Source organism: Haliotis cracherodii, unplaced genomic scaffold (assembly GCF_022045235.1).
Source record: "Haliotis cracherodii isolate W230 unplaced genomic scaffold, xgHalCrac1.p SCAF_26, whole genome shotgun sequence".
Lineage (NCBI taxonomy): Eukaryota > Metazoa > Mollusca > Gastropoda > Lepetellida > Haliotidae > Haliotis > Haliotis cracherodii.
Genome location: NW_027266282.1, coordinates 2,342,113 through 2,355,248, shown reverse-complemented (window position 1 = coordinate 2,355,248; position 13,136 = coordinate 2,342,113). Strand labels below are relative to the sequence as shown.

General features: G+C 39.8%; 1 protein-coding gene across 1 annotated transcript in view; it reads left to right on the top strand.

Moving 5' to 3' along the window:
• The first annotated feature begins 653 nt into the window (after positions 1 to 653).
• LOC139473084 (cubilin-like) overlaps positions 654 to 13,136 on the top strand; it is a 57,486-nt gene continuing 45,003 nt past the window's right edge. Inside the window, exons 1-15 of the mRNA XM_071255596.1 lie at positions 654 to 752; positions 1,050 to 1,092; positions 1,647 to 1,685; positions 3,376 to 3,447; positions 6,077 to 6,328; positions 6,894 to 6,995; positions 7,412 to 7,681; positions 7,919 to 8,008; positions 8,290 to 8,559; positions 8,665 to 8,757; positions 9,018 to 9,311; positions 10,323 to 10,415; positions 11,407 to 11,694; positions 12,461 to 12,553; positions 12,870 to 13,094. Of these exons, the coding sequence (XP_071111697.1) occupies positions 654 to 752; positions 1,050 to 1,092; positions 1,647 to 1,685; positions 3,376 to 3,447; positions 6,077 to 6,328; positions 6,894 to 6,995; positions 7,412 to 7,681; positions 7,919 to 8,008; positions 8,290 to 8,559; positions 8,665 to 8,757; positions 9,018 to 9,311; positions 10,323 to 10,415; positions 11,407 to 11,694; positions 12,461 to 12,553; positions 12,870 to 13,094 (2,323 nt within the window). The remainder of the gene's footprint in view (positions 753 to 1,049; positions 1,093 to 1,646; positions 1,686 to 3,375; positions 3,448 to 6,076; positions 6,329 to 6,893; positions 6,996 to 7,411; positions 7,682 to 7,918; positions 8,009 to 8,289; positions 8,560 to 8,664; positions 8,758 to 9,017; positions 9,312 to 10,322; positions 10,416 to 11,406; positions 11,695 to 12,460; positions 12,554 to 12,869; positions 13,095 to 13,136) is intronic.

The window sequence follows — 13,136 nt, the reverse complement described above, 5'->3', positions numbered from 1 at the left end:
GTAGGATTTTCTTAAAGTCTTTAAAGTCAGACGGCACATCTCGTGCAAGATAACTGATCATTCAGACTATTTATTCTTGAACTCAGCGTTTTAGTATGCAATGAGAAACGTCAGAATTTGAATGCACGATCGTTCACGAATATCCTCGCTACGACCCATCCCAGAGAACTAAGCGACGAAAGGTATATCAACACTATGGTAGTATCGACTCCGAACCTTCCGCTCTCCGGCCGGAAGCTCTATCACTAGACCACGGAGGCTGTCGGGCCTGGCTAGTCTCCACGTAACGTCTTATACGGTGAGCTAGACACCTCCATACTTCAAATAATGTTTGACAAATTTGATGTTTTTCCTTATTGCAGTTGTCAAGACAAGCAGAAACAGTGCATACCGAATCCCTACAACACGCGTGCTTTTATACCCTGGTTTACATAATCAATAGCATGATTACTGCATGAAAGACACTTTTTGGCTTCAGATCGTGTTTTTTCTGCTGAGGTTGCGTTTGTGTTACATGTATTCATATTTTCGTATCCGATTTGAACACCAGAAAGGTTGTTTGTATCCACTCGATTGTTTGAACTTTTGTTGCTGAGTACATATATTCATTTCAGTGCCGGCTGTCAATCAAGTGCACGTACGCGTGCATCAAGATGCCCTTTCCCCCCTACTTGGGCGTGGCCACAGTGCTGGCCGGGCTGTGTCTAGTGCTTGTGTGTGACGCGGAACCCCACAGCCACCTTAACTGGCTGGTAGGTACATCAGTAGAGTTACTTTGTGTCATTTATACCGTAATCCCACTGTAAAGTACAAGATGTTTTTTTATGACAGGCTTCTTTCGTAATTGATGGTACATACCTACATACATAAAAATATTGAGGCTTAAATGTGCAGCAGTTAAACTTCCTCACTACATTCAAAGTTCTATTCACAAGCCACTATTACTTGACTGCTTGAAGACATTTATCACTTTTAATAAAATGCAGTTGAAATACAGTGCACTAGTAAATTGTTTTCTTGACATTTATTTGTTTTTCATGATGTGGCAGAGGATGTCTTCACTCCGCAAGAAACGCCAGGCGCAGTCGTCAAGTGAGTATAAATCTTTCTCTCCAAATTTTAAAAGTCATGGTGAAATCACACATTTATCAGTCTCGTTAGTCCGAGGCAGTGATCCACGTACTCCGTATCTGCATATTTCAACGGCTGCAGAGAAAAAACTTGCTTAACAATAAACAATCACTGCTTTAAATAAACAAAACATGATAAATCACATGCCTAGATTACCTCAATCTCATCAAAATCGGATACAAGTTCTCGCTACCGCTAAGGACATCCCATTACAGGTCACTTCAGAAAGACCTTTCGCGAACTTTGACCGACCAATGAAATTACTAACAGGACGTCGACTTTAGCCACTAAGAAAGCAGCTTTCTTAAGCATTGCGGCACTAGTTTCAAATTGGCGGCTTCCATTCCAGACTTTGCTTTAAAAAGTATTTTGAATCATTCATACAATCCGTAACAGCAGTTTTATTTCAAACTGTAGAGGCAAACTCCCGCTGACAATGTAACACTACAATATGAATATTTCCTTTACTCGTTATGTTTAATTTTCCTATTTCAATTCTTCCTTGCACGTTTCAGGCACGGCACCCGCCATCACAAGCCCCTCCTACACTACCTGTAAGCCTATTACGACTGTCCAATATTCAATTGATACTATCGTGTCAAGAGAGGCTATCCCGCTTGTGTGTTTTGGGGAGGGTACATACTAGTATCCTGAATAAATATTATGAATTGGACATTGTTTTCATCGAGCCAAGGCGAGCTTAATACATAGCCTTTATTTCTAATACAGGATACTTACTCTCCCTAAACACACAAGCGTGATAAGCTCATTATCATATAAAGTCATTCTTCAATTCTGTGCTCGAAAGTCTCTCTCCATCTCTCACAAACATTACCTCCACATTCAAGTTTTCCTGGAATGTGCGCATTAAGATAATAAGAGATGTGTCAGTCGGAAAATGGCAGTAGCCAATATAGTTCCAACTGAAACCTGTTTCTTAAGCAGTGGTGTAACTACATGCAAAACAACAATTGCCAACGCAAATTGTTTTAACTTGCCTTTCGCTGCCATCCATCGGTCTGTCCGATAGAGCACAGGAGTCCGTATCTAAAAATAGACGCCCTCATGCATATTCATGCCCCTTCGGGCTCGCGTGTGGAGATGGTCATGAATATGCATGAGGGCGTCTTTTTTTTAGACTCCTGTGGATAGAGTAACTGCCAGGGAAGCTACTCTAACCCTAGTCTATGAAACGTCACGGCCACAGCCAGACCTTGTTGACAGTCGGCCTGTCCTGTCATAACATTACGAAGTGCAGTCAAATGTACGTACACACAGCGACAAAACGAAACAAGGTAGCAATTCCAACATATTTCGGCCAAATCCAACTCTTTTAATTTGTGGAAAAGGTTCCAAGCCGCAGAGGTCTACAAGCCAAGATATGGCTACTTATGCCCGCGCAAAATTGTTTCGCAATTTATAAATCCAAAGTTGTCCAAACTTCCGAAATGAATTAGCTACATCACCATTAAGACACTGGTTTTCACTCTATTAGGCTATTCTTTTGATAATGAAAGCAATTGTCACAGTAGTTTTCCAGATTCTCGATGGTTAATTCTGACTCAATCGCCGAATGACAAGGGCGATGCCATGTTTGTTTATAAACAGTGAAAATATTCCGTAATTGACCTTTGATATTTGCATCTCTATCTGAATATGACCCCAACGGATATTGTTTTTATCCGAGAAACCCACCCATTATGATAAATATAAGATACTTGTAATTGCCTAGAATATGGGATAATTGTCACATGCTTTCCTTGTGATCTATGTCACCAGACAGATGAAATACCACTGAACTTGTACAACATACAATCGGTGTGTTACTGTTTCGAATACCGACTCTTGTCCTTGTTCTTGGTCTGCTGGAAGCCACTGCAAAGAAAATACACAATGCATTAGTCTTTTACCTCCATGGGTGAGGTGAGTGAAATTTGTTTGACACCGTTGGTGCAAGCAGTATAGTTCGTAGATGGATCGGCTGGTCAGGCTCGTTGCCTTGGCTTGTGGATCGATGTCCATACTGTCAATCACCTCGATTCTTTACAGACGGCCGTCATATAGTGGGAATATTGCTGAGTGCGGCCTTAGATATAAAATATAGACCCAAAACCCTAATGTAATCAGTTAACACTAAGGATATTAGAAATTAACTGGTTTCATTGACGCAGTCCTTTTACCTCTTTAGACCATATCGATGCCTTCTGTAGATAACATATTCATATTGGATGCCCAATTTACAAGGGCTGGCAGGAACAAGGGCCGGGACTACAAACACTCTTGGATACGACAGGGACACGACCACCAACTCAACCTGTAAGTAACACACACTATGCAAAGACAAGGTTATTTTAGACGTGTACGCTAACCTAACCAAAGCAATGTCTGAATACAACCCGAGTGCAGTTAGTTCACTCACGGCGTATATCACCTTAATGAACCCGTAAAAACCTAGGCGGGACTTGGTCTTCAGCAATGACATTATTCATGCTTGTCGTAAGTGGCGACTTACAGAATTGAGTGGTCAGGTTAGATGACTTGGTTGATGCATGTCATCGTATCCCATTAGCGTAGAACGATGCTGTTACGTATTGATGGCTTGAGAGTTACCTCCCTTACTGTACGCATATAAACACACGTCACTGTGAGCGTCGTCTGATGGCGTTCTAGAAGCTGAGAAGTAAATTCAATGACCAACTTGGTAGTGATGAAGTCTAGTAGCATCAAACACATAACAGATGCCCATGATGTCAAACACTCGATCATGTAGACCGCCGTCAGGTATGGCTGAAATATTGCTGAGTGCAGCGTTAAACAACACACAAACGAAACAAATGAGCAAATTGTGAATCCATTTGACATATTACAATATCGAGGTAACGTCTTTTCCTCCGCCAGCAGCATCATCTCTGTGAAGAAAAGATTGTCATTATTATTCGAAACTGACTGAAATTGTTTTTAAGGCAATTTACAAAACTCCAACATATTTCAGGCAATTTACAAAATTAATATTTTCCAGTCAGATTGACTAAAATTCATAAAACTGTTCAAAAGGTTTCAATCTCATTAAAATTAGATTAGACCATTACGGGTCAAGTCAGAACGATTTTTCATCCGACCAATCAAAGCGTTGCTTACCAGATCATGAAATGTGTTTTCGAATCAGGCAACCTCGAAAACGTTAACACGGGGTATTCTCGATCGGCAGTTGTGGCCCGTATGACTGATTCCGACTGATCTCTCGCTTCCGTGGGATAAACATTTGAACGGAGAAGGGGTTGCACACTACAAAGGATGTAATCGCAACCATATAAATTAGACATTCTGGAATGTTCGTTTGTTCCGTTTTCAAAATTTTAATCGAGAACTGTGTCAACATATTTTTCAAGCGTAGTCTGAAATGGAAGTCGCAAGGTTGAAACGAGTGCCAAGCTCAAGAAAACTGCTTTCTAATTGGCTGATGTCGACTTCTTGCTAGTCGTTTCAGTGGTCGGTCAAAGTTCTCGAAAGGTCGTTCTGACGAGAGCCGTGATGGGATGTACTCAGATCTTTGTTTAGCGGCAGCAAGAACTTAGATCTTATTTTTTGATGATATTGAAAAGGTCTTAAACACATTACAATAGACTAATAACGGTGGGAATAGAAGCCAGAGATATACATCGAGCTTAGTTTTCTCTTCATCCTATAGTTTCAGTCTCTGGGGGTGAACTAGAGAATAGAAATGTTTGGAATTGGTTATATCAATATAAATGGACAATCAATTGCTAAATGACGTGCAGATGATTACAAATGCTATTCTCTTTTACAGTTCCAGCTTATTTTAACATGTAACCTGATCCCCCAAATGAAGATGCATGTACAACTGTACATGACAGAAATATTTATTTATTTGTGTAACCGCCACAGCTTCAAGTCACGTGAGCAAACCTTCTCAGTTTACAATAGACGGATATAGGAAATATATTAATATTTCAGACACCTGTGTGACGGACCTCGACCAGAATAATGGTACAATCCGCAGCCCTGTGACTGAGGGTGGGGTGACCTACCCAGCAGACACCTTGTGTATTTACTACCTCGACCTGGGAGATTCCCTCAAGACTGTTACTTTCACAGTCAGGGTCTTTGATGTAAACTGTGGTGATTACTTCATCGTTAACGGACAGCGTTTCTGTGGAAACAGATTGACCCAGACTACATGTGAGTAGTGAATCAATGTCAATTTCTATGTTTCTTCACGCATTCTACTATTACTACTATCAAGATACCAAATAAACTAAATAAAATGATATTTGTTATTATTATTATACAATGTATACCCCGTTAATAAATGGGTCAGTGGTACACAGATAAAGAGTAAATCTCACTTGACTGATCAGGAATTGTGATCTTGAAAAGTGTGACTTGATCTCAGACACAATAGAGTTTTCAATGTATATATCAACCTAGAATCCACCAAGCTAACACTGTTTACTGGATGTGCGCTTTTTTCTACAGTCCATCTGACAGGGAGGGCCAACATGACCTTCTTGTCCAATAGTTACAGCACAGGACGAGGAGTGGATGTCGACTACCTTGTAACTAATTGTAAGTGGCATTATAGTTTGCTTGTTTGGTGAAAAGAAAAGAAAATGTGTCGATAGATCGATATTTTATCCGTCTTTTCCAAAGAATAGAAGAGCACCATGCCCGAAGTTCAGATGAATTTAGTTTGCAAGTTTTATATATGAAGAACAATCCTTACTCAACCCAACTTTCTTATTCCAGTCATCATACAACAGGTTTCAGCAATTCAGGGTGTACAGTTTCTGAATGAAAGTCATACTCGTTCAGTGTGTTGTGAATTAATTGTTGATTTTGATATAAGTCCGTGTTATACTGGACAGCACTCATTATAACCTTGGCATCCTGTGTAGCAAATTATGACAACATCGTTGTGTTGCAGACACATGTGATCGAGTATATCGTACAACGTCAGGGATTTTGGATTCTTACTCTGTGTCAAGAGTTGCACTCGCACAAGACATGGACTGTGAATACATCGTTCGTCCCCCGTACTACCCTTTCCTCATGACAATGTACTTCAGTCGATTCTTTATGCCGTACAACTTCACGGACAACAACGGCACGTGTTCTGGCAGCTATGTGGAGATCAACGGCACACAGTATTGCGGAACTGTTTATGGCCAGTATCACTGTAAGTACTATACTATACTACTACTACTACTACTACTACTACTACTACTACTACTACTACTACTACTACTACTACTAGTGTATTGTAATATATTTGTTTTAATATAGGGTGTCGCATTGTTATAGGTGTATGCATTTAGAGCAGATAAGTTAAACGAAATTGAAGAAAATGGTTTGTTTGTTTGGTGTTTGACGTTTAATTTATTCCATGACGGCGAGCTGTATATACTCAAATCTGGATGAGACAATCCAGTGATTGATATTATGAGCAACGACTCACGTCGTCATGTGCGATGAAATGCAATCAATCAAATCACTGAGCTTGGCCACACTATCCATTAGCTAGCCTCATACAACCAGCATACACCAGCATATGTTGCTATGGACCTGTTATAACCCAAAATCTCCACGGGACGTCGAACATGTAAAGCACATGGATCACACCTTATCAGCCTTGAAACGCTGTACTGAAAATCCAAAGTGATCAGGTTAAATTGGAATTTGTAATTTGTCATAAGGCCCTACTTCACCAAAAAAACAGAAATCGTAACTTGATATGTTTCCAGTCTCATCCGAGGAGCCTGAGCTGCCTGTTAGGTATCATCACTCTGTTAATTCAGTCACACGGAGGAGGGAAGTCTTTCACATCTACTTCAGCACAAGCCCCGGTAGGTATCTCAGATGACAAATGTGTGATTAAAGATTAACTAGATTTATTGCCCTTGAAATGCTTCTTCAAATACTTATATAAGATAGGTACGAGATAAATCGCAAAGAACAATAAAGAATGAGGCCTGGTTTACTTCACATTAAACATTGTGCTATCATGACGTCATTTCTGGACATTCGAACATACGCTCGCATATTGATAATGTCGTAACTGGATAACGGTATTTTTAGCGGGTAGTGAGTTGTTCCCCAAGATGTAGCTGGGCAAAAGTGGCCAAAAGTGGGCGCGATATTGCTATCTGTATTGGAAGAAGGTACCGATAATAGGAGCGAAAATCGTGAGAATATTCAGAAAATACAAACTTAACCTGCCTGTTTATAAGTTCCGTCCAAATGAATAATGTCAATTTCTCAGTTTCATGTAATATAACGCTGACCGACACTGCGGGCTACATCAACAGCTATTCTGGTCATGGCTATGCGTCAGTGTACAGGCGTTCCTACAACGACGGCACTCACTGTATCTTCACCATAAAGGTGGACGACGATGTGGGTCAGACAATTGTCTTTAGTCTCAATCAGTTCCACCTGGAGGACCCTGACAACAGCACATCTGTCTGTAATGACTATGTGGATATGAATGGCGAAGAGAGACTGTGTGGATACCAATACGGGACTCGCAGCTGTAAGTGAAGGGCTTTTATCCCCTTTATTCAAATAAGAGAAATGTGTTATTATGCGCAGCCAAATGTAATTAATGAATCCGGTTTTAGTCACGTATACAGAAGAGCTCTTGCCTCAAGGTCCATAACAAATAACAATGTTGTAATTGTCCTGGATTATATAGGTGTGATTCGTGATTATCTTTCTTACGTTCTACAGTCTGACATTTTAAAACATATTATACCTCTTTCTGTTACAGTCAACTTTGACGGTACATTTGTCGTGACCTTCATCAGTGACAATAATCAGACAAACGTGGGCTTCAACATCCGTTACAAGATCGTGCCAGGTGACTTTGTCAATAATTAATTTCTCTTTCTTAAAGACTGTCAATGACATGATGCACATTGCTCCGTGTCTGTGATCACAAATCGTTTTCAACCAGAATGATCAGTCACAGACAAAACCCATATTCTTTATAAATTACAAAAAACATTAAGCTGCTGCTGTTTACTTGGATGATACGTTCCTTTTCATGACATTATGTCCATAGAAACAATGGCACCTTGCCCTTCTTTACCAAAATCCTATAATCCTGTTGTTGATCACATAGCATGCATCAATTTTCAGCTGGATGCCTGGTAACGTACAACACCACTGAAGGCACTCTCATCAGCCCCTTGGCAAGCAGTGGTCTGTACCACAACAACCTTGACTGCCGATACACCATGTTAACATCCTACACCCAGACTAAGGTCACGGTCACCGTCAATGCTTTCGACCTTGAATCCCCATCGTACAGTTCGAGCTACTGTTACAACGACTATGTATCATATTCAGACGGGTCCTACACTTCCGGGAGGTACTGTGGTGCCATCGCTGCAGGAACCACGTTTACTTGTGAGTAACGTTCATGTTATTTTCTAAATACAGTAGTACTCATGATTTGTTTATCTTTATTATCATGCTCTTCAAGTAAGACAAATGCACTTTTATTTCTTGAAGGGTACACGAATGCGAGACAATTCGACTTTGTCTTCCATACAAACAACGAGATCAGCAGACAAGGTTTCAATGCGTCCTACACGATTGAAGAAGGTAATGGCATAAATTATACAATATGATATGTTTTAAAAGACAGAAATGGTGGTTCCCTTTCATAAAGGTATGAGATCGTAAATTGACCAGACTGATAAATATCATGCATATAAAAGATCGATGGATTAATAGACTCCCCATACCAATCATCTTGATATATTCCAATATTGATATAACACTTTATTTCCTTCGAAAGACGACATTCTCCCTTGAAAGAAAAGATTTTCGTCATTATCATAATTCTCAATTTGGTATTTCAGATATTTGCGATGAGCTATTTACCGACTCCAATGGCACAATAAGGAGTCCCGTATACAGTACAGGTCTCTACAGACGTAATCTGAACTGCACCTATATCATCAGACCTCCAACGCAGGGTCTTTACAGGTTCAATCTGACGTACTCTCAGTTCGACGTTCAGAGGATGTACTACAACTCCTCATCTTACAGTCTGAGTACATCATGTAGCTACGACTTCGTGGAGACCAAGTTCTCGGGATTCACCGGCACCAGCAGATTGTGTGGCAGGATGAGATCACCAAGAACGTACTTCTGTAAGTCATGACCCCCGTGAGTGTGTCAACTGTGTATACATACATTTGTGCTTCATTGCAGGTACCATGCTACCAAAATCGTTTGAGTTCAAATCAGTGAAATTAATTAGTACAATTCCTATTCCCTGATATCTTATCAAAATTAAAATAATTTTGTGAAAATATTCTATAAAACAGTGTACAAAAGAATTTAACGAAGGAAATAACTATATATTATAATCTTTATAGTAGGATAGGGGCGCCATCACTATTTGCTAATATGCATATCTCTCTTCTACGATTGACAACTAACTTGTACTGTCCGTTACGTGTGGGTTTTATTAAGTTTATTATATACTATTTCACCGCCTCCGTGATCTTGTGGTAGAACGTCCGCCCGGAAAGCGGAAAGTCGGGAGTTCGATCCTTGGCGTCATACCAAAAGACGTTAAAAGATAGCACTTGTTGTTACCCTGCCTGTCGCTCGACATTGAAGGGCTAAAACAAGGACTGGTCGGCACGAAGTCAGTATACTGTGTCTGAGTGGTTTATTCGTGTTAATCTACGGCATGGTATCTCAGTGGGCTAGCATTACAAAATCGACATTAGTCCCGACTTGTACAAACAGCCAAGAACACACAAAGACGTATATGCACGTCGCTATATAAGTGCAATAATCGTGAACGCAACGACGTTAAACCTCATTTCACATCACCTCACCTAATATAATAATTATATTTTCCATGTTTAACTTGTCTGTTTTTTGTCCCATCTACCTTATGAGCATTAATGAGGAATCCTGGGTTAAGAAAGAAATATTCTATTTTGTAAAAGCCCACGTGATTGTTCTTTATACAGATGCGGGAACAATCATCATCAATAAAACACGTAATTGTGGCCAGACATACCATATTTCGAATGTTTTTTGCTCAAAGACACATGTGGCCAGTGATGGACATTGGCAATATAACCATGGGAATATAACCGAGAATTGTGAGAATTTCCAGTAATAGTTAAGTATTTATATTTCAGATAACAGTCTGAATGGAGATGTAGTCATCAAATTTGTGACAAACGGCAACATTGAGAGAAGGGGGTTTGTGCTGAACTATTCATACGACGAAAGTACGTTCACATGTCACATGTTTATTGAATCCATCACTATGCTTGTATATTCGATCACCTGTTAACGATGTCATCAACCATAGGCCATACAAGACGTCATGATCAAATCAACGTGTATATATACGGTTACTGGCGCGAGTTCCCTTAACCATGGACCCTGTTTTCAGTTTTGTGTCTTGATGTCAATATCTACATTGACGGAGATACACGTGTGCAGTTTAAAGTTGTCGATATTATTCCTTTTACTTTTTCATCATGCGTGCGTGTGTTCCCGGTCCGTACGTTTGATGTTTAACGCCGCACTCAGCAATATTCTATCTTTATGAGGCCAGCCTTTAATAAAATATGCTATTCTGGAACAGAAAAATCAGTCACTGACATAAGCAACAAACCATGCCGTTGAGGCAAGATGCCATCAACCAAGTCACAGAACCTGACCACCCTCTCAATTATGTCGTCTCTTGCGACCAACAGAGGAATCACCATGGTGATCCAGATAAAAAGTTGTTTGGGCCATATTTCAATTTCATATATGATAGCCATTGTTTTGGAGTAAAAGATTTACCTTTGTTTCTCATCACGTCTCTCTTTTAAAAATGGTGGCTAATATATTTCACATGTCAGAAAGTTTTGTTGAATGATATTAAAATGTGTATTTCGGTTTTATATATTGTAACCATATTGCAGATACTGTTAAGTTTTGTCTCATTGCTGTGACCTACATCAATGTGTCATCACAATCTGATGACGTGAATGGTCACCCATATTAATGCTGTGTCAAACTTTCTAATATTGCGTAAAACTGCATTCTTTCGTTTGCCATATGATCGATCAGTAAGTAATATTCAGTCTCGAGAAAGATGATGTTTCTGGAAAAATATTTGCTATTGTTATAAGTGTTTTTAACTGTGTATATATATATATCATTGCATTAGTCCAGATTAATGTTGGTATAAAATACAGATCAAATCTTCTTTTGCTTCCTCAACAGACAGCTGTTACCAGGTCCTGACAGATGCTGATGGACAGATTCAGGTCCCTGATGATGGCAGCACCACCTACTCACCTAACCTCGACTGTCTGTTCACCATCAGGCCTCCAGCAGGTCGGCTGTGGGTTGTTAACATCACTCTGGAGGAGTTCGACGTGGAGAGTTATTATTCTTATTACAGTAACAGTTTCTCCACCTCCTGCAGCAAGGACTACATACAGATGCTCTACGATGGCTATTCTTCCTCCAGGATGTGCGGAACCAGGACTTCACCCAAATCTTACATATGTTTGTACCATCAATGCTTGCCATCACCATTTGCTTGATAAAACAATGTTGGTACATGTACACATGACATCTTTAATGTATGTTTAAATGGATTTGCTCGATTGTTGCTCAAAAGATGTGAAACATTGGAACTGCTGGCATATTGCTGGACATAAATGGAAAGTTGATCCATTGGAAAGATGAAGTCATCCTTTCTTTCATCCAGTGTTGTGGATAGTTATTGTTACTTTGAATCTGTAGGCATATATCTTAATCAGATGAGGCAGTCTCTCGGGATTTCTCATCTAATGCTGAGGTGGAGAAATCAGTTGAAGGGAGTTGGCTATTTGACCATTATTGAATGATATCAGATCATCGAAATACCTGACCCTGATGTTAACTTTTTCACTAAATTCCAATGTTCTATTTTTCCAACTAGTGCAGAGATTCTGACTTGTATGCGTAAATAATTAGATCTGCAAGGAGGAAAGCACAGTTGGTGCCCATGGGGATGCCTACATTATTGCATAAATATCATGCTCCCAATGTCACATCGATGCTATCTGTGAGGAAGTCCATCACTTTACGAAGTGTTTTCCAAGGAAACTTCAGATAACATTTGATTCAGTTTTAAGAAAACAAACCTTGGAAGATAGAGATACTAACTACATCTATGGTCTCCACGTTCATGGACAAATGTCCCATGGATCAGAGACCGAAGAAAGACAATTACATGTGTTTAAAATGGTAGTTTATATGTGTATACATTTTACTTCCTTATCTTCAGACAACATCTATGACAGTGATGTGAATATCACTTTCCACAGTGATGACTCCGTTCAGAGGAATGGTTTCAACATATCTTTCTCCTACACTGAAAGTAAGCAGACGTCTTGCAATAGAAGGTTATATGCCCTGATTTTGTGTATACAAATACTCACTAAATGAAGCACAATTAATCTTTATCAATAAATTATCCATGTGCATCTTGAAAGGTGCAGCTTGTTACAAATGCTAATCTCTATTGCAGTTCCAGTCAGTTTAAACTTGTAACCTGATCCCCAAATGAAGATGCATGTACAACTGTACATGACAGAAATATTTCATAAATGTATGTCACCCCCACAGCTTCATGTCAAGTGCTCAAATCTATATATTATAGCAAACTGACATAGCATAATGTGTTGACATTTCAGACACCTGTGTGACGGACCTCGACCAGAATAATGGTACAATCCGCAGCCCTGTGACTGAGGGTGGGGTGACCTACCCAGCAGACACCTTGTGTATTTACTACCTGGACCTGGGAGATTCCCTCAAGACTGTTACTTTCACAGTCAGGGTCTTTGATGTAAACTGTGGTGATTATTTCATCGTTAACGGACAGCGTTTCTGTGGAAACAGATTGACCCAGACTACATGTGAGTAGTGAATCTATGTTAATTTCTATATTTCTTCACGCA